Raw genomic sequence first — 20741 nt, 5'->3', positions numbered from 1 at the left:
AGGGCGGAGACCAGGCGGAGCAGCGCGCTCTCCGCCTCCTCCCGACTCGCCGCTGCCCCGGGTACCGGCGCGCATGTGCCTGGCGCCCCCACCCCGGCCCTGGATTCCACTTCCCCTCCGGTCGCGCTGCAGCCGCAGCCACCTACGGGCCCCACGCCGCCTCCGGAGTCCATGGCCGGGACGCGCTGGGTGCTCGGGGCGCTGCTCCGAGGCTGCGGCTGTAACTGTAGCAGCTGCCGGCGCACCGGCGCTGCCTGCCTGCCCTTCTACTCGGCTGCCGGCTCCTTCCCTTCAGGCGTCTCGGGCCGCCGCCGCCTGCTGCTGCTGCTCGGGGCCGCAGCGGCCGCCGCCTCTCAGACGCGGGGCCTCCACACCGGGCCTGTGCCCGCCGGGAGGCTGGCGGGGCCTCTCCCCGCGGCCGCCTCCGCCGCCGCCGCGGCCGCTGCCTCTTACCCGGCCCTGCGCGCCCCGCTGCTGCCGCAGTCGCTGGCGGCGGCCGCGGGCCCGACGCGGGGATACAGCCAGGTACGTGGGCGCCGTAAGAGACCGCGCGCGGGACCCTTCCCCGGCCGCGCGCACGTGTCTCCGCGCCCCTCCGTGTGCGCCTCGCGTGCGCGCCGGAGGAGCCGCGGCACGCGCCGCACACCCGCAGCACACCCGCCCCCACCCCCTCCCGCCTAGTCCTCCTATTGGGCCCGGGAACAAGGGACGTTCTTCCAGGCCTCGGGTTTTCTCCTTGTTTTGTTCTCCTTGAATCTCTGGTCGGTTGGGCAGTGTAAGTGTGGCTGGGGATGAATGTTGAGGCCTTGTTTCCTGCCGGCCCATGGTAGGTTTTGTGAGGCTTGTTGACGCCCCCACTCCGCGTCCCTGTCGTTCTCCGTCCGCTGGTTGTGAAGTTGGGAGGCCGGACTCGGGGGAGGCTTGGGAGTTCCCGTGCAGCCACCGCACTAGGCCTGGGCGGCCCTCGGCGCGCCTAGCGGCCCGCTGGTGACAAGGTTCACGCGCACAGTTGCGTGATCTGGGTTCTTGGGGAAGGAGGCTCGTCCCCAGCGCGCCCTGCTCTTCGTGTCCCTGGGGAAAGGCTAGCTGCCCCAGTTTACTGAAGGTCACCTCTGCACCTCCACTTTCTCTGACAGAAGGTCTTTTAGGACCGTGGGTCACCGCCGACGGGGACGACAGTTTGGAGACTGATATTTGGGGAAGAGGTGGTAGGGAGGGGACATCTAGCGTTGAGGCCACGATTTGAGGATCCAGGAGTGAGTCTAGTGTGTTTTTTTTTGTTGTTGTGTTTTTTTTTACGGACAGTGTGTGCTTAAGAACTCAGATTGCAAATACTTTGTGCCTTGTAGGAAGCTCTCTTTCCGCTTGTTACGTGGCATCTGGGGAATGTCCCCGCACTTTTTGACTACCCAGCTCCTGATGTCTTGGGTCTTATTTATCTTAATTTGTGCTTCTCCTTGAACTTAGGGAAACCGGGAGGTTGATCAGCATGGCTGCTGTCTGCCCGTGGTAGAGCTAATTGATTTGAATTCCTGCCCAATACTTTCTCCTGCCCTTTTCTGTAAAAGCTTGTGATGCTTATGGAATTCTGGGATATTGGGGAATGTTGTCGTTATTATAAAACATAGACTATCTCTAAGAAGTCGTTGTGAACTGGTTACTCTTTTTACTTGATTATTTTTTTCTGTGAAATTGACTATAATATCTGTTGAGCCTCTACTAGTGTTTCACACTGTGCTTTGGTTTATCGTTGACTTCTTAAAATTACATGTAAGTCTTCATGAAAATGTTGGGAACATAACGAAGGAGCGAAGAATCTCTTTAGCTCAGTAGAGTGCAAGCTTGAGTTGTCTTCCCATGTTAATTGTAGTGATTGTTGCATTCTTATTAAATATGTATTAGACATCTGCTAGAGGTTTACATTTGTCAGAGTCCATAAATTTAGACATAAGTCTTCATGTAAATGGTGGATGGTACTAAGGAATCGCTTTCCTTAGCCCGGTAGAGTGCAAGTCTTAAAACCTGAGTTGTCTTCCCTGTTACGATTGTGGTGCTTGATGGAATCTTATTAAAAATACCAATTTTTGCTTCATTTTGTAAAATAGAACTTCTTCAGGTGTGTCTCAGGCTTCTGTTACCCCACACTACAGCTATTGCCTTTTATGGTCTTTCCCTTACTCAGTTGGTCTAACATATCAGTTGACAGATTAATTTTTCCAAGCATCCTGCTGTTTGTCACTCCTAAATGTCTGAATGTCTTTCATTAGTGCCCCTTTGCCTACTAGGTTAAGGAGTCACATTGAGCTTAACACTCAGGTCCCTTTCCTATATAGTTCCAAATTCCTTTTGTCAGCTCATCTTCCTTGGCTCCTAATTGTACCCTACAGTTTAGCTAAATGGGATTATTGCTGTTTTGCAAATGGGCATTTATTTATACTACTTCCTCCCATTTCCTCACAAACTGGAATTCCCTGAAAATCAGACCTAGCCGGACCACTAGCTCCAATGCATCTTTTGGAGCAAAAATTAATATAACACCCAGTCTTATTTTACTATAAGTATTTACTAATACTGTATGTTAGTTGTAGTTTAATAAAAATCTAAATAAATAAATTTTTAAAATGGTATTGGGGGAGAATCTAACGCATCCTGTTTTGGCTTACATAATACATCCTAAAGCAATAAGTGGGTATATCCTAGAAGTTTGGCAGGATATAAGTTTTACTCAGGACTTGTTTTGAAATTCATCAATCCCAAATTACATCTAATAATAGTGTTTTGGTTAGGCACAACAAGAGAGGTCCCTTCAATTTGACAAACACATAACTGCCTCCTACTCACTGTATTAGTTCCTCATCTCAAAAAGTTTACCATCTAGACTAAGATAAGCATACAAGACAAGATGCTTTAAGTGTTAAGATTTAAGATCATTATACAAATTCAAAACAGAGCACTAACAGAGGAAAAATCAAGACCTGATACGAGAAGGGGCTTGAAAGGAGGATAGACTTCTGACAGCGATGTCCGGTGTTTCCCCGAAAATAAGACTTAGCCTTACCATCAGCTCTAAAGCGTCTTTTGGAGCAAAAATTAATGTAAGACCCGGTATTATATATTACATAATATTATATTATATTATATTATATTAATTATATTATATTATATTAATTATCTTATATTATACCTGGTCTTAAATAAGACCCGGTCTTACAGTAAAATAAAACCGGGTCTTATATTAATTTTTGCTCCAAAAGTCGCATTAGAGCTGATTGTCCGGCTAGGTCTTATTTTTGGGGAAACATGGTAATTATTACGATATTGTTGTTTGTAATCCTTATGCTATACCCTACATCCATCCCCATGACTACTTTGTAATTACCAATTTGTACTTCTTAATCCGTTCCCCTTTTTCACTCACCCTCAACCCTCTTCCTATCTGGCAGCCATCAAAATGTTCTCTGCATCTATGAGTTTGTTTCTCTTTGTTAGTTTATTTTGTTCTTTAGATTCCACATATAAGTGAGATCACATTGCATCTGTCTTTCTCTGCCTGACACACTTTACTCATCACAATACCCTCCAGGTCCATCCATGCCATCACAGATGGCAAGAATCCATTGCCTTCCATGGCTGAGCAATGTTCTATTGTATACATGTACCACCTACTCATTATCCACTCATCCATTGTCGGACACTCGGGCTGCCTCCACATCTTGGCCATTGTAAACACTGCTGCAGTGAACATATGGGTGCACACGTCCCCTTGAAGTAGCGTTTTCGGTTTCTTGGATAAATACCCAGAAGTATGATTACTGGGTCCTTCTTAGTCTCTTGTTATAGCCTTTGTTTTAAAGTCTGTTTTGTCTGGGATAAGGAATTGCTAATCCAGATTTTTTCTTTTCATTTCCATTTTCATGAAATATATTTTTCCCCATCCTTTTACTTTCCGTCTGTGTGTGCCTTTCAATTTGAAGGGAGCCTCTTATATAGGTAGCATATGTAAGTGTCTTGTTTTCTTATCTATTCTGCTCCATTAAAAAATATGGTGGCTGAATGGATAGGATGAGTTAGATTTGTGAAGCTTACTTCTTGTGTCTGAAATAGTAATTGTCCCCTAAGAATAATATCCAGAGCATTCATTTGTAGAAATAAACATTTTCTAAGTACATTGGCAAAGAAATATTTTTACATTTCTTCATTTCTCTCTGAAGGAGTCCAAAACTACCTACCTAGAAGACCTTCCACCTCTCCCTGAATATGAATTGGCTCCATCCAAGTTAGGAGAGGAAGTGGATGATGTTTATCTCATTCGAGCTCAAGGATTACCATGGTCGTGCACTGTAGAAGATGTGCTTAGCTTTTTCTCAGGTATATTTTATGTATGTTTTAAATATGTAATTTTGTGTGAGTGAAAGATAAGTCCCACAGAATCCAAGTTAAGCTATGCTATAGACATCTTATTTGATGGTTGGGAATTCTCTCATTCTGGCTGGTTACAGATGCATACCAAATGACACCATGTGTACCATTTATAATTCATACCAGGTTTAAAGACTGAATGGAACAAAAAATTTAATGTTAAAACTTGTGGTATGAAATCAGTTTTCTCCGAAGGTTTAATAAGTACATATCAAAAAAGTCAAACCTACTAGTGGAAATACCTTAGTGGTAATTTATATAAGAGTAGTTCTTTATGTAACACATACATTTAGAATACAGGATTACTTAGTATCAAGTGACACAATTCCCTTAGTAACATATTTGGAAGATTTACATATTTGTGGTTAGTTTTTTAGTTTCTGTATCTGACTGATTTTTAATTTTGCTTTTAAGAGCAAACTTTTTAAAAGTCTTTTAGAACATGGCATCTTAAATGTAAAAATGATGTAACAACATATTAAGTACCTTAATATGCATAGCATTTGTGTGGGTCAAGCATTTTATAAAACCATTTACATCTTCCACTTGCTCACATTATAAGAAGTATGCAGTTTGGGGATGTCTTTCCTTGGTAATAAAAAGGGGGGAAAGTTAAATTATGGTAACAAAATGGCAGGAGACATTTTTAGAGGTTTGTTTTTGTTATCATTGAAACAAAAAGAAGACACTTATGCATAAGCATAACCATATTTTAATTCCTTAAGTGATTTGAAACTGATTGTAGAAGCATTGGAAAGGACATAATACATTTTCCATTGAGCCTGGCTTGAATAGCCATTTAATGATCAGGGGATCATAAACTTATGTGTTAAGGTTTGCTCACCCTGTTCCCCAAATATAAGACCTCGCTGGAGAATCAGCTCTAGTGTGTCTTTTGGAGCAATAATTAATATAAGACCCAGTCCTATATTACATTATATTACATTACATTATATAAGACCCAGTCTTATATTACAGTAAAATAAGACGGAGTCTTATATTAATTTTTGCTCCAAGAGATGCATTAGAGCTGATTGTCCAGCTAGGTCTTATTTTTGGGGAAACACAGTATCTTTTTCATGTGGAAAATTTTAGAAACTACCACCTCATGGTATTTGGATGGCTTCAATGATGGGGGTTTGTGTGAGGAACCTGACAGGTATTGTGGTTCCTGCTTTGTTTTGTTGTTGGAAAATTGCATTCTAGTGACTTGCATAGTTGAGCTAAAAGTTTGATTTCTGGTTTTAATTGATTTTACTTACATGCTTTTAGACTGCAGAATCCGCAATGGTGAGAATGGAATACACTTCCTCTTAAATAGAGATGGGAAACGAAGGGGTGATGCCTTAATTGAAATGGAGTCCGAGCAGGATGTGCAGAAAGCCTTAGAAAAGCACCGCATGTACATGGGGCAGCGGTATGTGGAAGGTACGTGAAGTCACACTGTGGCTCTTCAGGATTGTTACACTAAACTTTATTCTTTCCAAGGCAGTTTCATTTGATCCTTAACAGTAATGAAGGAGTTAGATATTATGAATACACCTTTTTACAGGGTGCAAAAATGGAGCACAGAGATAATCTCAGTTTCTTATCTGCAAAGTGAGGATGTTGACCAAGTTTACCTCACAAGTTGTAATGTTTAAATGAGTGACACCTGGCACATAATAAATAGTCAGTAAATGTCATTTGTTATTTTCTCCAGGGAAGTACATAAAGATTAAAAAATACTGGTTTTTAAACTCTTGGCTAACCCACCAAGTATGGTTTCTTAAAAAAAAAAAGCCTTCTTCCTTAGTTATGTAAATTTTGCATATTTTTTTGTACTTTTTCTTTGTAGTATATGAGATAAACAATGAAGATGTGGATGCCTTAATGAAAAGTCTGCAGGTCAAATCTTCACCTGTGGTAAATGACGGTGTGGTTCGTTTGAGAGGACTTCCTTATAGTTGCAACGAGAAAGACATTATAGACTTCTTTGCAGGTGCTTTTTGGTTTTATGTTTGAGGCCTCAAATCTTTTTTTATCCCCATTCTTTCCTTCTATATCTTATGTAAACCTTTTCTTAGGTAACTGTACGCAGTTATTAGGTTCTTTAGGGGAGAACTCTTCATTTGGATTTCCAATATTTATAGATTATATAAGTATTTTGACCGATTACACTGATCTTTGGGGGATGCCAGATTTCAAGTGACTTTATTTTACTATTGAGGAAAATATAAGATAAGAGTGGCCATATTTGTCTAAGACAATAGCAATTTCTGTGATGTAAAAGCATTATCATCTAATTCTTAGTTATAAAATATGCACCATTAGTAGTGATGTTAGTCTAAATCTCTGTTTCCCCTACTATATAATTAATGGCAAAAAAAAAAGAGAGAATGGTACTTTAGATGGACTGCTTATACCGTAAACATTCTGGAAATACAGATGTGTAGGTGTTGTTAGCTTTTGGCTGTATAATAATTTTCCTCCCATTAGGCATATATCTAGCTTTGGGATTGACAAAACAGATCCCAAATTTTACTAATAAAGTAAAAAAAATTGGCACATGAATGAATTTGTTAATTTTTTGGATATAAAAGCTCATGCTGCCAGCACTAATTTGTAATAAATTTTTTGTGTCCTAGGACTGAATATAGTAGACATTACTTTTGTAATGGACTACAGAGGGAGAAGGAAAACAGGAGAAGCTTATGTGCAGTTTGAAGAACCAGAAATGGCCAACCAAGCCCTATTGAAACACAGGGAAGAAATTGGTAACCGGTGAGTAAAGTAGATACTAATGATGTAGGAGTATCATACTTTGGGTCATATTGATGAATGCTACTGAACTAAACATAGAAAAATAGAATGGTGTGATGAGCTGTCAAATGCCTAGCGCTTAGATTAACAAATTATTCATGTGTGTTATATTTGCTGGATGTGTTATTTCAGTATGCATTTTTAAGAAAACATTTTCTTACATGATCCCAGTATTATCACATTTATCAAAATTAGCACTAATTTATTATCTAATGCCATAATGTCATAATCACATTTTCCTAATTATACCAAAAATGTGTTTTTACAGTTGAGTTTTTTTTGCCCCAGAATCTGAACATTGTCCACACATTGCATTTGATTTTTATGTTTGCTGTTCTTTTAAAGTAGAACAAATCCCCTTCTTTATTTTTTTATTCCCTCCCCCTTTTTAAATGCATTTAACTTTTGAAGAAATTGGGTCAGTTGTCCTGTACAATGTCTCACGTTCTAGATTTATCTTATTGCTTCCTCATAGTGTCATTTAACTAGTTCCTTTGTATCCTCTATTATTTCCTGAAAACTGGAAGTCAGAGCTAATGTCCTGAATTGGTTCAGGTTAACATTTTGATATGGATGCTGTATAGGAACGGTGTATATTGCATATCGACCACGCTAGGATGCATGTAGTGTAATAGGTGGCTTCTTTTGTCTTTTAAGTTAATTTTGGAGGAGTATTCAAAAGTGTCAAAGCTTTGCTGCTTTCTGGTCTTTTTACTTCTTTGAAGCTTAAAAAACCAAAAAGCCATTCAAAGCCATTGTTTCAAGATCTACTTATAGAGTTGGTTCAAAGGTCTTTATTAAATTTCTTTTTAAATGAAAAATGTATATGCAGAGCTCCCCCGTCCATTTTTTTCAGCACTCTTCATATTTTCTTGTATCTTGAAATGCATCAAAATTATGATTTTATGTGGAAATGTTAAGACAGTGTACAAAACTCTTCAATAAATTAAGAAGTGGTGCCCATCTAATCTTTATAGGTTTTTAAATACAAATGATTTTTTTCTTTCTTTTTTTTTAATTGGGGGATATTGGGGAACAGCGTTTTTTTCCACGACCCATCAGTTGCTGTCCTTCAATCTAGTTGTAGAGGGTGCAGCTCAGCTCCAAGTCCAGTCGCTGTTTTTAATCTTAGTTGCTGGGGGCACAGCCCACCATCCCATGTGGGAATTGAACTGGCAACCTTGTTGTTGAGAGCTTGCGCTCTAACCAACTGAGCTATCCGGCTGCTCCTCTGGAAGCTTAGCGGCAGCTTGTTGTCTTCAATCTAGTTGTGGAGGGCGCAGCTCACTGGCTCATGTGGGAATCGAACCGGCGACCTTGTTAAGAGCTCGCGCCCTAACCAGCTGAGCTCTCTGGCTGCCCCTACATACAAATGATTTTTATAATTCAGTCTTAACCTGATTTGGAAAAGTAGTGTTGAGAAAAAGAAAACCGGATCCAGAAGCTTGGATTTAATGGTCTCACTGCCAAGCAGATAGCAAAATCAGAATTGACATTTAGTTCATGATTTCACATTAAACTATTTAGTGAAATTCTTGAGGAAGCTAGCTTCTCATATACTGTGACTTTTAATATCTTACACAGATATGATTGATTTTCACAGAATTGAATTATAAGGCTTCAAGAGATTATTAATCCACTGTGAAAAACAAAACCCTTCTTACCAGATTAATTCTTTCCATCCACACAATTAACCTTAGCATAGTTGTCCTCGTAAAGCAAAACAGGGTAGAAAATATTGTTAAAATGCATATGGTGAAAACTGTTATCTTGGGTGGGGAAGATTAAATCAGTGATCTCTTGAGAGTTGTTTTTCATGAGCTAATATCTATATCCATTCTATTCCCCCTCCGACCCCACCTGTCATCCTTGGACACTTGTGTTTCATAAGCTGTTGGAAATATTATATGTGCATGTTTTGTTTTAAATGAGTTCAAAGTAAAGTTACTTTACACCATTTGTGCCTGTTCACTTTTGCTTTGACATAGATATATAGAGATATTTCCCAGCAGGAGGAATGAAGTTCGAACACATGTTGGTTCTCATAAGGGAAAGAAAATGGCATCTTCTCCTGCTAAGTATATAACTGAGCCGGAAATGGTCTTTGAAGAACACGAAGTAAATGAGGATATTCGACCAATGACCGCTTTTGAAAGTGAGAAGGAAATAGGTAAGGACCTGCCTCTTGTTGAGACTAATTGGGTCTATCTTATGTGTTTTGGTATTTGTTAGAATATTTTTTAATGACCATGTTGTATGAGAGTGTATGATTATAGGACAAGGGAAGTGAGTTAAAGATTTAATACGAGTATGTATTTGAGTATAGTATGTGCTTTGAATATATGCAGAAGGGCGTAATTATTTCATGAGGTTTTTAAATTTAATCATTTTTATAGATTCTGTATCAGAAAAGCTGGGTGGCACAAATAATAACAAAAGGAAGTAAACTGTCAACATTTAAACTAAGGTGGGAAAAGATGTGGGGGGAGAGCAGAAATGTTGATTAAAGTAAGGAGTTTTGTTTGCTTCTGTAATTGCTGCTTTGATTCCTAACCCCAAAGCAGCATTTGGAATCTTTGAAGTTTGATAAATCCTTTTTAAACTGGTGCCCTGGGATTATCCTCTCTTTCTTTCTTTCCCTCTTTCTCTCCTTTTTTCTTTTTCTTCCTTCCTCCCTTCCTTCCTCCCTTCCTTCTGTCCTTTCCTTTCCTTTCCTTTCCTTTCCTTTCCTTTCCTTTCCTTTCCTTTCCTTTCCTCTTTCTTTTCTTCCTTTTTCTTTTCTTTCCCCTTCCTTCCTTCCCTCCTTCCCTCCTTCCTTCCTTCCTTCCTTCCTTCCTTCCTTCCTTCCTTCCTTCCTTCCTTCCTTCCTTCCTTCCTTCCCCTATAATTCTGAAAGTTACTCTTGCCTTTATTTTTTCATTAGTAATTATTTTTCCTTCTCGCTGTTGTTATAGAAAGATGTTCCTTTGTAATCTGGTAATGGGTTGAGGCCCTAAATTCTTATGGGTGTTCAGGTGATATTTGTAAGGTAGCAGAAATTTCACATCATTTTGGCTTTTAAAATGAAAGCCTGCTTCCTAACTGGTTCAAGAGGAATTGAAGATATTGACATAAGGTCAAAATCACCTAATTGTAATCTGTTAATATCTCTTGAAGCTTTTATGTTCTTGACTGTGCTTTTTGTTCCATTTCTCAGAATTGCCTAAGGAGATGTCAGAAAAGCTTCCAGAGGCTGTTGATTATGGAACTACATCTTCAGTACATTTTGTTCACATGAGAGGATTACCTTTCCAAGCCAATGCCCAAGACATTATAAACGTGAGTGGCAGGAAGATACCCAGTCTCAGTAGGTTTGAGCAAAAGTTCTAAAATTGAACTTCTGTTAATTTCTGCAGTATCTTTGGACAATACGAAGGTATCTCCATAGTTGTGGAGGCTTGTTTTATTTTCTTTACCTGAGAACTAGGGGATTTATTACATTTTAAGCTCAAATGTATAGTGGATAAGAAGATTTTATAGATGTGGAATATGATATAGGTTTAGTATTCAAAGTAAGAAATTTTGGGTTTTCTGTAGATTTGTTCGTTCAACCCATTCAGTGTTGTTTAGGAACAGACGCAGAGGAATTTTTCACATGTTTGTTATGTGTAGAGAAGATCTAGTACTGCTAAATGTCTGGAGCTTTCATCAGACCATGTAGCCTTTTTGCATCCGAATTCCTTATTTTTTGAGAAAAGGAATTTTTAAACTATTTTTATTTTATAATAGATACTGTATGAAATGAAGCGATAATAAAGCCCTTACTGACTTCATGAACTTTGGGGCATAGACTTAAAGTGGATCCAAACCTAGAGTCTTCACTTAGTAGTAGGGCCTCAGAGTTGTTTTCATTATTTCAAAAAGCCTAATAGGTATCAGATCTTTATGTAAATGAAGGTTGCACAGTCACATTAAAGCCTTCCATTCCATTACTTTGGCTTGGAATGATAACCCTCAGTGTGGTTCCTCTGTTTATGTGGTGCTGATAAGAAACCGATTGTCAGGCTACATGTCTGATTTAAAAAACGGTAAAAATGAATTATTAAGAAATGATGTGTATTTGATGGTCAGTCCTTCGAAACAGGGAAGGATGTGTATGGGAGGAATAATCAAAGTGGTCTTTGTTGGTATAAAAAAAGTTCAGAGCTATTTGTATAGTATTAAGTTGTCCATGAACAGATATTTGAAGTGAACCTGGAGTTCTAAGAGGATCAGAAAAGCCAGAAGAGATGGTTAAGTGTGTAATTACTTTGTTAGTTAAATGAGGTTTCCTAAAAACACATTTTTCCAGTGTATGAATCAAAATCTGTAAAAAACATGCAGAGCCACGAGACTTGTCGAATTTGGGGCTAGTACCATTATGTTCCTTTTTTGCTTTCTTTGTTCATTGTGTAGTTTTTTGCTCCACTGAAGCCTGTTAGAATCACTATGGAGTACAGCTCCAGCGGGAAGGCAACGGGAGAAGCGGACGTGCACTTCGACACCCACGAGGATGCTGTTGCCGCCATGCTCAAGGATCGCTCCCATGTTCGTAAGTGCTGCCTGCGGTGTTCATTGTCATTTTTGGTGTCCGTCTGTGCTTACAAATGCCTTTTTCTGCTTTGGGTTTGCCTAGAAACTAGGAGAAAAATGTCTGCAATGTTAATTTCTGCCTTTTCAACTTTTTAAAATGAGTCTTTTTCTGTTTGTTTGTTTTTCTCAGAACATAGGTATATTGAATTGTTCCTGAATTCATGTCCAAAGGGAAAATAAGACTTCCAGGGACTCCAGATAATAAGGTAAACTTAAGAGGTGAAATTATTTTCAATTGGTAAATTAATCATCAGTTTATTAATTTGTAATATGATGGAGACCGTACTCTTTTTAATAAAGATGAAACTATTTTGGAGTGAGTGAATCAACTGAATATATTTTTATTACATCAAGTCCTGGTATGTTATAAGAAGAAATAATTAATTTCCAGTTCTGTTTGTTTTTATCATCCTATAATTAAAGCATCAATATAAGGAGTGAAATTCACCTTGGAAATAGAATTCATAATAGTATAGTGGTTTTGAGTGTTTTCCCTGTATATAGTCTTTTTGTATCTTTCCCAACATTCGTCATTCTATGTGCCAAAAAATAATTTTTCACCATTTGTAGCTATAAATCATAATACACTGGAAATGTGCCTCGCATTAGCTTTTCTTCCTATAAAATTTAAATACATCTCCTGAGCTCTAAGCTATTTTTAAGATGTCTAAAATGATACATTTGAAACCAGGGCATATCATGGTTGGTACACTTAACAGACCACTGTTTCTTTTCCTAAAATGGTATTATGAAAATGGTTGTCCTCAGAAGTACATGGTTTCATAGGGTTAACTTATCTGCAACAAATCTGTCTTGATGTCCATTCCTTTAACTCAATGTTATGTGGTGTCTTTATTTTTCCCCATAAAATCTTTCAATGTATTTTATTGTAATCATTTTTCTCCATATAGTGGTGCATTCCTTTGAGACACTTCACTGTAATGATTTTTTGAAAACACCTGGGGCATTTCTTTACAATAGTTGTCATGGGCTATTTTTAGATATAAGTCCCACAATCTCGATGTTAAATAGTTATTTATATTAGCTAAAATCTATGTAAATTATATTCTGTGCTCAACTTTGATAATCTACCTTCTTGCCAGGTTCTAAATACTAATGCCTAATTAATTTTCTTCACCTGAACTTAATTTGTCAAGTAAGTTGCACGGAATCAGAAAGAAAAAATTTATTGAATTTGTAATTTTAAATGTTATGGGAACATGTGCAACACTTTTTCATTATTAGTAAATGTGCAACATTTTTTTTTATTTTCAGGATGAAGCAAGAAGCATTTCATTTGCACATCTTTCTTGGACGTGGGATATAAAGTTCCAGTTTTTTAGCAGCAACTGCTAGAGAAAGAATTTTGGGATTTGGGGTTAATTGCTTGTGAGAAAAATTCCATAGTGGACTGTTTAGAAAAAAAAAGGAAAGATTCAGTTGGGGATTAAATAAACCACAAAATTAAAATTATTGTCTAAACTGTCCCAGATCTAACTTAAAAATCTGGTCTTTATTTTATATGATTAAACATTTTTTTTTTCGTAGAGGATATGTTACCCAATGTAAAGACTGCATATTTTTATTCAGCACTGTCCTTTAAAGTCTTTCTCTCATTTTCAAAATGATGTTTGAGAGCTCTGATATAAAACTTTCTATAGAATAAAATATTGATTTATTTTAACCAAATACTCACCAAAGCAAGGAAAGGTTTCCGACCTTTGAACCATTATGGTTTTACAGAGTAGTTATAATTTTAGGTGTATTTGATGACTTAGGGGTAGGAATTAAAAAAAGATTCAAAACAAAAAATAAATACCACAAGTTAGTGAGTGTAAATAACTACTTGGCAGTTTCATATTTTTAGAAATGTTTTGCCTTTCTAGGCTTTGTACTGAAGGCATTTAACATGAATGCCTGCATACTTAAGGAGGGAATTCTAGCCTCAACTTAAAAGTTGTCTTAACACCTCCCACCACCTTGTTTTGGTTTTGGGTAAACTAAGGGTTTTAGTCTCAATCTTGTGAAGTGACATGTCAAAAAAGTCCCGACTGGTAAGGACATTAATGGCTTCACTTGAATTTAAACCAGCTCTAGATAGGAAAAAAATCTCAGTCTCATTTGCTTTTACAGTGGGGTAGCACATCCCATATTTTAGTACAAGTAGGGGTGCCTTGCTTAAATAAAAATAGCATTTAATGTATAATTGTGTGAAGGATTTATGGATAAAGCTGTATTTCTGTCACATTATGGCAGTATCTTCTGCTTTAATAGTAAACAGCTTGTTATTTAAATATTGGATCAAGATGGCTGGCTTCAAAATGTAGTCATTAATAAACTAATTTTATGTGCACCTTGTAGGAGAATCAACGTCCTGTATACTTTCTTTGCCTTGTTCCTGTTCTCAGGGTGACGACTGCTACGTAGATAGTTACCAGGAGATGCAATCCTATTTCTTAAAATTGAATTACCCCAGATTTCTGAGAGGTGATATCTAGAAGAGAGATTATGTCTTCTCTCACTCAGTACATAACCATCTTTGATTACCAGCTAAGATACAAAATCACTGTACTGTATATAGTCAATAAATGAAGGCTTGTTTCAGGCTGAAGATTACCTATGAGTATTTATTTATGAGTGTGTGAATCAATTGAATATATTTTTATTACATCAGTTCTGGTATATTATAAGAAGAAATAATTAATTTTCAGTTGTGTTTGTTTTTATCCTTTAAGAACATGACTTCCATCAATCAGCTTAACAGCTTCAGTATTGCTCCTTAGGTGGAAATGTGTTTTCATATATGTGTACTCATGAGCTATGAGAACTGGTGTCTGTAGCTGTGTGATCTATTGATTGGAATGTGAACTTTTCTCTCCCTTAAGCAGTAGGTATCTAATTTGCTGTGGAAAAAATCTGTAGGGTCGATTGGGATTGGGATTGATGAGAAATTCATTAGCAATTACTTTATTTTGAAGCTAATGAGTTTAATTTGCACATCTCTGGGAAAAGAATGTGAGCAAAAGCATTAAAATTTATGTGGTAGGTAAGCTTGAAGGGGTTTATCATCTCTCCACACTGGTGGCTGAGTTCTTAGTACAAAAGGTGGCCATTTTAGGGAAGTCATCTTATGAATTCATATACTTTCCTATACTCCCTTTAGTAATTCAGGCTAGTAAATTAATGATTGCTGACAAGGCAAATATAAAAAGCACGTAATAGAATAAAAGTAATCTTTTATTTCTATCCAATCAAAAATGTTTCTCACAGAATTTGACAAAACTGGGTTGTATATCATCTGCTATTCAAAGAAGTAATGACTGAATTTCCCTTCTATTTGTGTCTTTATAATCTCCTTTGTGTAAAGCTATCAAAAATAGTGAGATTAGATATGGCCAGGTTACCCATATACTGCTTTAGCTAGCTACTTCTGAAGGAATTGCAAAGGAGAACTCTGATCGCAGTATGTAGATACCAAGGAGGAAATTGCTTAAGACTGTGATCTTATCTGATATACTCACTGATACCAGAGAATGACGCAGGACCAGAATATTTGTGCCTCTATTCCTGGGTGATGAGCTCTTCCAGGTGGGCAGGGAGACTGAGTCCGCTGTGGAGTGGAAGGCTCTAAACCCTTCTCACTACATCCGACGTGTAGGGAGGAAGAAGCAGGAGAAAGCCGCTTCCGTCTCCATAATTGGAGGCAATGACCCTGCTTATTATTAGTCCACATGCTCTAAACAGTCCCTTAGCAGATTGTCATTTGGAGATTTTTTTCTGGGTTATAGTCTATTCATTTTATAATTTAAAATATTCCATTGTTTTGAGACTTTTCCCTAAATTACGTGAAAGGGTTCACATTCAATTGGTAGGACCTGTATTGTAGAGAATGGTATTACCTTAGCAGAGTAGAAGCAGACCTAAATTCCAGGGGCTTTGAAAACAAATTGTCTTTAATGTACTAGGAATAGTTTTACCCCCTGAATTCAGCACATTAGAAAATAACCTGAAATTTATAGGAAGGGAATAAAGCTGCTATGAATATTCACGTATAGGTTTTTGTGTGTACATACATTTCAACTCCTTTGGGTAAATACCAAGACATGCAATTCCTGAATCATATGGTAAGAGAAAGTTTAGTTAGAAACTGCCAAACTGTCTTCCAAGGTGGCTGTACCATTTTGCATCCCCACCATCAATGAGTGCGAATTCCTGTAGCAAGTCATCCTCGTCACCGTTTGGTGGTGTGTTTTGAATTTTAGCTCTCCTAGTAAGTGTATAGTGGTGTTTCGTTGTTTTAATTTGTAATTCCATAGTGGCATATGATGTTGGGTGTCTTTTTATATCTTTATTTGAATCTCTTGTTTCTGGTGAGGTGTCTGTTAGATCTTTTGGCCTAGTTTTTTAGTTTGGTGGTTTTCATACTGAATTTTAAGAAGGGGATATAAGAAGGTTTAGTTTGATTCTTAAGCCTTGAATGTAAATAGAGGGGTAATTTTAAAATTGTTCATATTTTACTTTTTGAAGGAAATAAAATTCTAGAGATATAAAGGGGTATACAGTGAACAGTCTTCCTCCCGTCTTGTACTTCAGCTACTTACTTTCGCTTCTCAGGTAACCCGGTCACCAGTTTCTGATGTAAATGTTCAGTGATGTTAACTATAGATAAGCAAATATAATAAACATTTATTTTTTAAAATATAAATTACAGCATACTATACATACTATTCTGTATCTTTTTTCCATTCATTACATCTTAAAGATCATTTGATCTCATTTTTTAAATGATGGTACAGTCCAAACGTATGTAGTTGAACCTGGCTGTCATTAATGAACGTGTAAATTGTTGCCAATCTTTTGCGATTATAGTGCTGAAATGAATTACTGTGTGTAGATTTATGTCACTTTGTACATACATAAATTTCTCTGTAAGATAAATGGTCAGAGTATGTGCACTTGTAATTTATATCTAAAATTAAATTTACATCTATGTATTTTTTCTTAGTTTGCACCAGCAATGCAAGTGCCCATTTCCTCATACCCTCACTAGCACACTGTATTAGCAATCTATTGTTTGCCAGTTTGACAGGTTAAAAAACACATGCAATGGTATTCTCTTAATGAGGTAGCATTTCTTCACGTTTAGAGCTTTTGGATTTTCTTTACTGTGAATTCTTCACATCCTCTCCCATTTTTCTTTTCTCTTATAATCCCCATCTACTTATTAATTTTAAAGCAAATTTAAGACAGCATCATTTATCTGTATGTATTTTAGTATACATCTCTTTTTAAAAAGGATTTTTAAAAATGCCATCATTCCTAAAAATACTAATTTCTTACAACCAAATATCTGAAATGTCATTTTTTAAAAAAGTATGTTTGAATCAGGATCTACACAGCAGTCCACACATTGCAACTGGTGACTGTTTCTTTTTTTCCTGCAATACTTTTAATATAAAATTTCAAGCATACAGAAAAGCTCAATTATAAACATCCTTATACCTACCACCTCGATTCTACAAGTAGCATTTTGCCGTATTTTCTTTATCTGTGTGTCCTCCAATCTGTCTTTTTTTCTTTATGTTTCTCAAAGTAAGTTGTGTCTGTACTTAACTCAAGCTTTCTGGCATACATGATTAACGAGTTTTCCTTATAAAATTGATAGTGAACAGTCGTTAGCAAGTTATGAAATGTTTCCATCACTTTAGAAAGTTTGTTTTACCCAGTCGGTTCCTGTACTTCTCCCTGTTAGGAGTTTGTTTGCACCATAGGTTAGTTTGTCCTATTCTAGAACTTCATATAGATGGAATCACACATTATGTAGTCTTATAAATTTTTCACTCAGCGTGTTTTGACATTCACCCATGTATTTCAGATCTTTGTTCCTTTTTATTGCTGAGTAGTATTCCATTGTATGAATATGCCACCGTTTTTTAACCTTTTGTTAGGTGAAAAACTGATGACAATGGGCTGTTTCCAGTTTTTGGCTATTATAAATCAAGTTGCTATGAACCTCTTGTGCAAGCCTTTTTGTGGACCTATGTTTTAATTTCTTTTGGGTAAGTACTTAACAGAATATCCTGAGTTATAAGATTGATATATTTTGAGTTGTGCTACAAATTGATGTACCTTTTTCCAAAGTGGCCATCCTATTTCACACATCCACAAACGATATGAGAGTTCCAGAAGGTGTGCGTCCTCACCATTTGGTGGTGTCATCCTGTAATTTTAGCCATTATGTGTGTAGTGGTATCCCACTGGTTTTAATTTGCTTTCCCAGACAATCAATGATGCTGAGCATTTTTTCATAAGCTTATTAGCCAATAAAATAGCTTCTTTAATGAAGTTGAAATGCCTATTTCCTGTTTTAATCTATATGTTCCTCTTCCATTTCTTTTTCCTTTGTTGAAGAAATAAAATTAACCTGCAGAGGTTTCCATAATCTGAATTTTTCTGATTGCCTTTCTGTGATGTTTATTGACTACTTTTCCCTTGTGTTTGGTCTTTTCCTTAACTAATTAGCAGGAGCCCTTGATTCTTGTAATGAGCTAGCTTTGAATACCTTCCCTCCCCAATTTGTCTCTGCTTATGGCAGAAATTATGTGGTGGAATTCTTAAATCTCCCCTTTTATAGCTTCTAGGTTTTGTGTAAGAGTTAGAACATCCCAGTGAAATGATTTTGAAAGCACCTGGTGATAAGGTATGGAGGTGTATAACCACGGTAGGCTAGAATATAGATGGACTCAGTGGAACTCACAAGGATCACCAAGACACAAGAATAAGCTTTTCAAACGATCCAGACTAAATTTGAAGTTCACAGGTGAAACATCACAGGTATATTCAAGGACTTATCCCAAAACATACCTCGTTCTAACTGAAACAGGCTCTCAACCTTCCTGCCACTTTGACAATGCCATTTGGGAATAAAGACCAAGAACAAAAAAGAAACAGTTATTCAAAATTTCTGGTAGACTGGCTGTAATTCCATCCATTGCTTGTCCTCTCAAAGCAAATGGAATACAAGTGTTAATACGAGGCTAAATTTTAACCTTAATTTACAAGAATAAATTATTTGTGATAAACCTTATGAGTATGAGTGATACTATTGTGCCAGAAAGCAGCACCCCAAAATGGTAAGGCACTACTGCTGCCTGGAGACGCATAGCTTTTCTACCTTCCTGCCCACTGGAGGTCAGAGTTCTCTATCTTTGCCAAGCTTAGTTATTAACTGCTAGGATGTGACGTCCTCAGCAATGCATACAACCAGTCACTGGTTCTGTTCTTAACTAATTGTACATTTTAAGATAATACACTTTGAATAAAATTTGTCTAACTCTAGGTATAGAAATTGTGCTTGTGAGATACTTGATTTCTGACTTGGTAGGCTGACATGCTTACAAAAATCTCATACCAAAGTAATCAAATTGTTAACAAAACCAACTGTTCTCAAGAATGTAGGGAATAAAACAGAAGACTTTAGTAACTGACAATCCCCACCCAACAAATGCCTAAGAATCATTAAGATATGACTTGGGAGAACATGTAGGGGGATATATTAGGTTGTTATTAGAAAGACGTTTTACTATAAAAAAGTGGCCACTTCTGAAATGCAATTCTGTAAAAAGGACTGGCATTTTCTGTTGAGCAAAACTGAAAAGAGGCTATAATACAGTGGTCCTGAGAGCTACCTCAAAATCACTAGGCCATACCTGGAGTCCTTTCACAGAATAGTTAATTCCCTTTAAGAATTTCATCATATGTTTTTATAATGACTATAAATAATGTACCAAGGACCTTATGCTGAGCTATAAATCTGATTTAAAATTCCCGTGTGAAGGAAAATCATCAAATTCTATTTGGAAATAAACTGCATCTAGGGAGTTCAGTCAAGTTCTATTAGGTTAGAGCTATAGTTCTGAATATGAAAACATTTATTTTCAAATAAATTTTAAACTTTGTTTCAGAATTGGTTTAGATATACAAAAATGTTGCAAGAATTCCTGTATACACACCTCTTCTAGTTTCCCTGTTGTTGACATCTTAATTGCTACAGTATATGTCACAACTAACATTGGTACATTACCAGTAACTAAATTCAACACTTCATTCATATTTTATTAGCATTTCCCTAATATCCTTTTTGTTCCAGGATCCCACTTGACATTTGGTCATCATACCTCCTGAACCTCAGGCTTTTTTGTTTTTGATGACCTTGACAAATAAGGATCAGGTGTTTTGTAAAATGTTCTTCAACTTGGGTTTTCTGAGGTTTTTCTCATGGTTAGACTGGGTTTGTCTAATGACATGCAAAGGTGTCGTTCTCACTACATCTTATCAAGGATTCATATTATCAACATGACTTAATCACTGATTATGTGAATTTTGATCACCTGGCCAAGACAGCGTTTGCTAGGTTACTATACAGTCCTTTTTTCTCTTCCCATATTCTTTTTCTTGAGGCAAGCTACTAAGCACAGCCCACATTCAACATGTGGGGAGCTAAACTCCATCTCCTTGAGGGAATAGTAGTTACATAAATTATTTGGAATTTTTCTGCACTTCTCCATTTATTTAATCCTCTATCAATATGGACTCGTGGATATTTATTTAATACTTTGGATTAAAATCCTATACATTTTGTTGCTCACATTGTTTCAGCTTTGGTCCTTGGGGGCTTTCAGTTGGTTCCTATGTGCTTTTGCTATTCAGCCTCATCCTTTGGCTTTTATAGCACTTCCTTTCTATGTGGCATTACAAGATGCCCCAGACCTACAGTCAGCCATTTCTCCAACGAGCCCTGGTTCCCTTTATTGGAGAATGTTACTAGAAACCAAGCTTTGGTTTCTGATGAAAACTTGGTCATTGGGTGTTCCATTGCTATTGGGGTGTCGGCTTCTGAATCCCCTCAG

The 20741-nt window shown here is 37.4% G+C and overlaps 1 protein-coding gene across 1 annotated transcript; it reads left to right on the top strand.

Moving 5' to 3' along the window:
- Positions 1-47: 47 nt before the first annotated feature.
- GRSF1 (G-rich RNA sequence binding factor 1) lies at positions 48-14448 on the top strand. Its single transcript, XM_019757096.3, has 10 exons — positions 48-525; positions 4212-4368; positions 5692-5847; positions 6257-6400; positions 7047-7182; positions 9210-9391; positions 10418-10539; positions 11656-11791; positions 11963-12038; positions 13108-14448. The coding sequence occupies exons 1-9, from the start codon at positions 172-174 to the stop codon at positions 12010-12012; spliced, it is 1437 nt and encodes a 478-aa protein (XP_019612655.2). The 5' UTR covers positions 48-171; the 3' UTR covers positions 12013-12038; positions 13108-14448.
- Positions 14449-20741: the final 6293 nt, after the last annotated feature.

Source organism: Rhinolophus sinicus, chromosome 1 (genome assembly GCF_057876585.1).
Source record: "Rhinolophus sinicus isolate RSI-liver-muscle chromosome 1, RSI-T2T, whole genome shotgun sequence".
Taxonomy (NCBI): domain Eukaryota; kingdom Metazoa; phylum Chordata; class Mammalia; order Chiroptera; family Rhinolophidae; genus Rhinolophus; species Rhinolophus sinicus.
The sequence above is the reverse complement of the archived record's forward strand: the minus strand, read 5'-3'. Positions and strand labels throughout refer to the sequence as shown.

What these genes read in the sequence shown, in the direction of transcription:
- GRSF1 (XM_019757096.3), top strand. Translation starts at nt 172, where the DNA reads ATGGCCGGGACGCGCTGGGTGCTCGGGGCGCTGCTCCGAGGCTGCGGC. An exon ending in CATTATAGACTTCTTTGCAG is followed by an intron (nt 6,401 to 7,046) that starts GTGCTTTTTGGT and finishes TTTGTGTCCTAG; the next exon opens with GACTGAATATAGTAGACATT. An exon ending in CAAGGATCGCTCCCATGTTC is followed by an intron (nt 11,792 to 11,962) that starts GTAAGTGCTGCC and finishes TGTTTTTCTCAG; the next exon opens with AACATAGGTATATTGAATTG.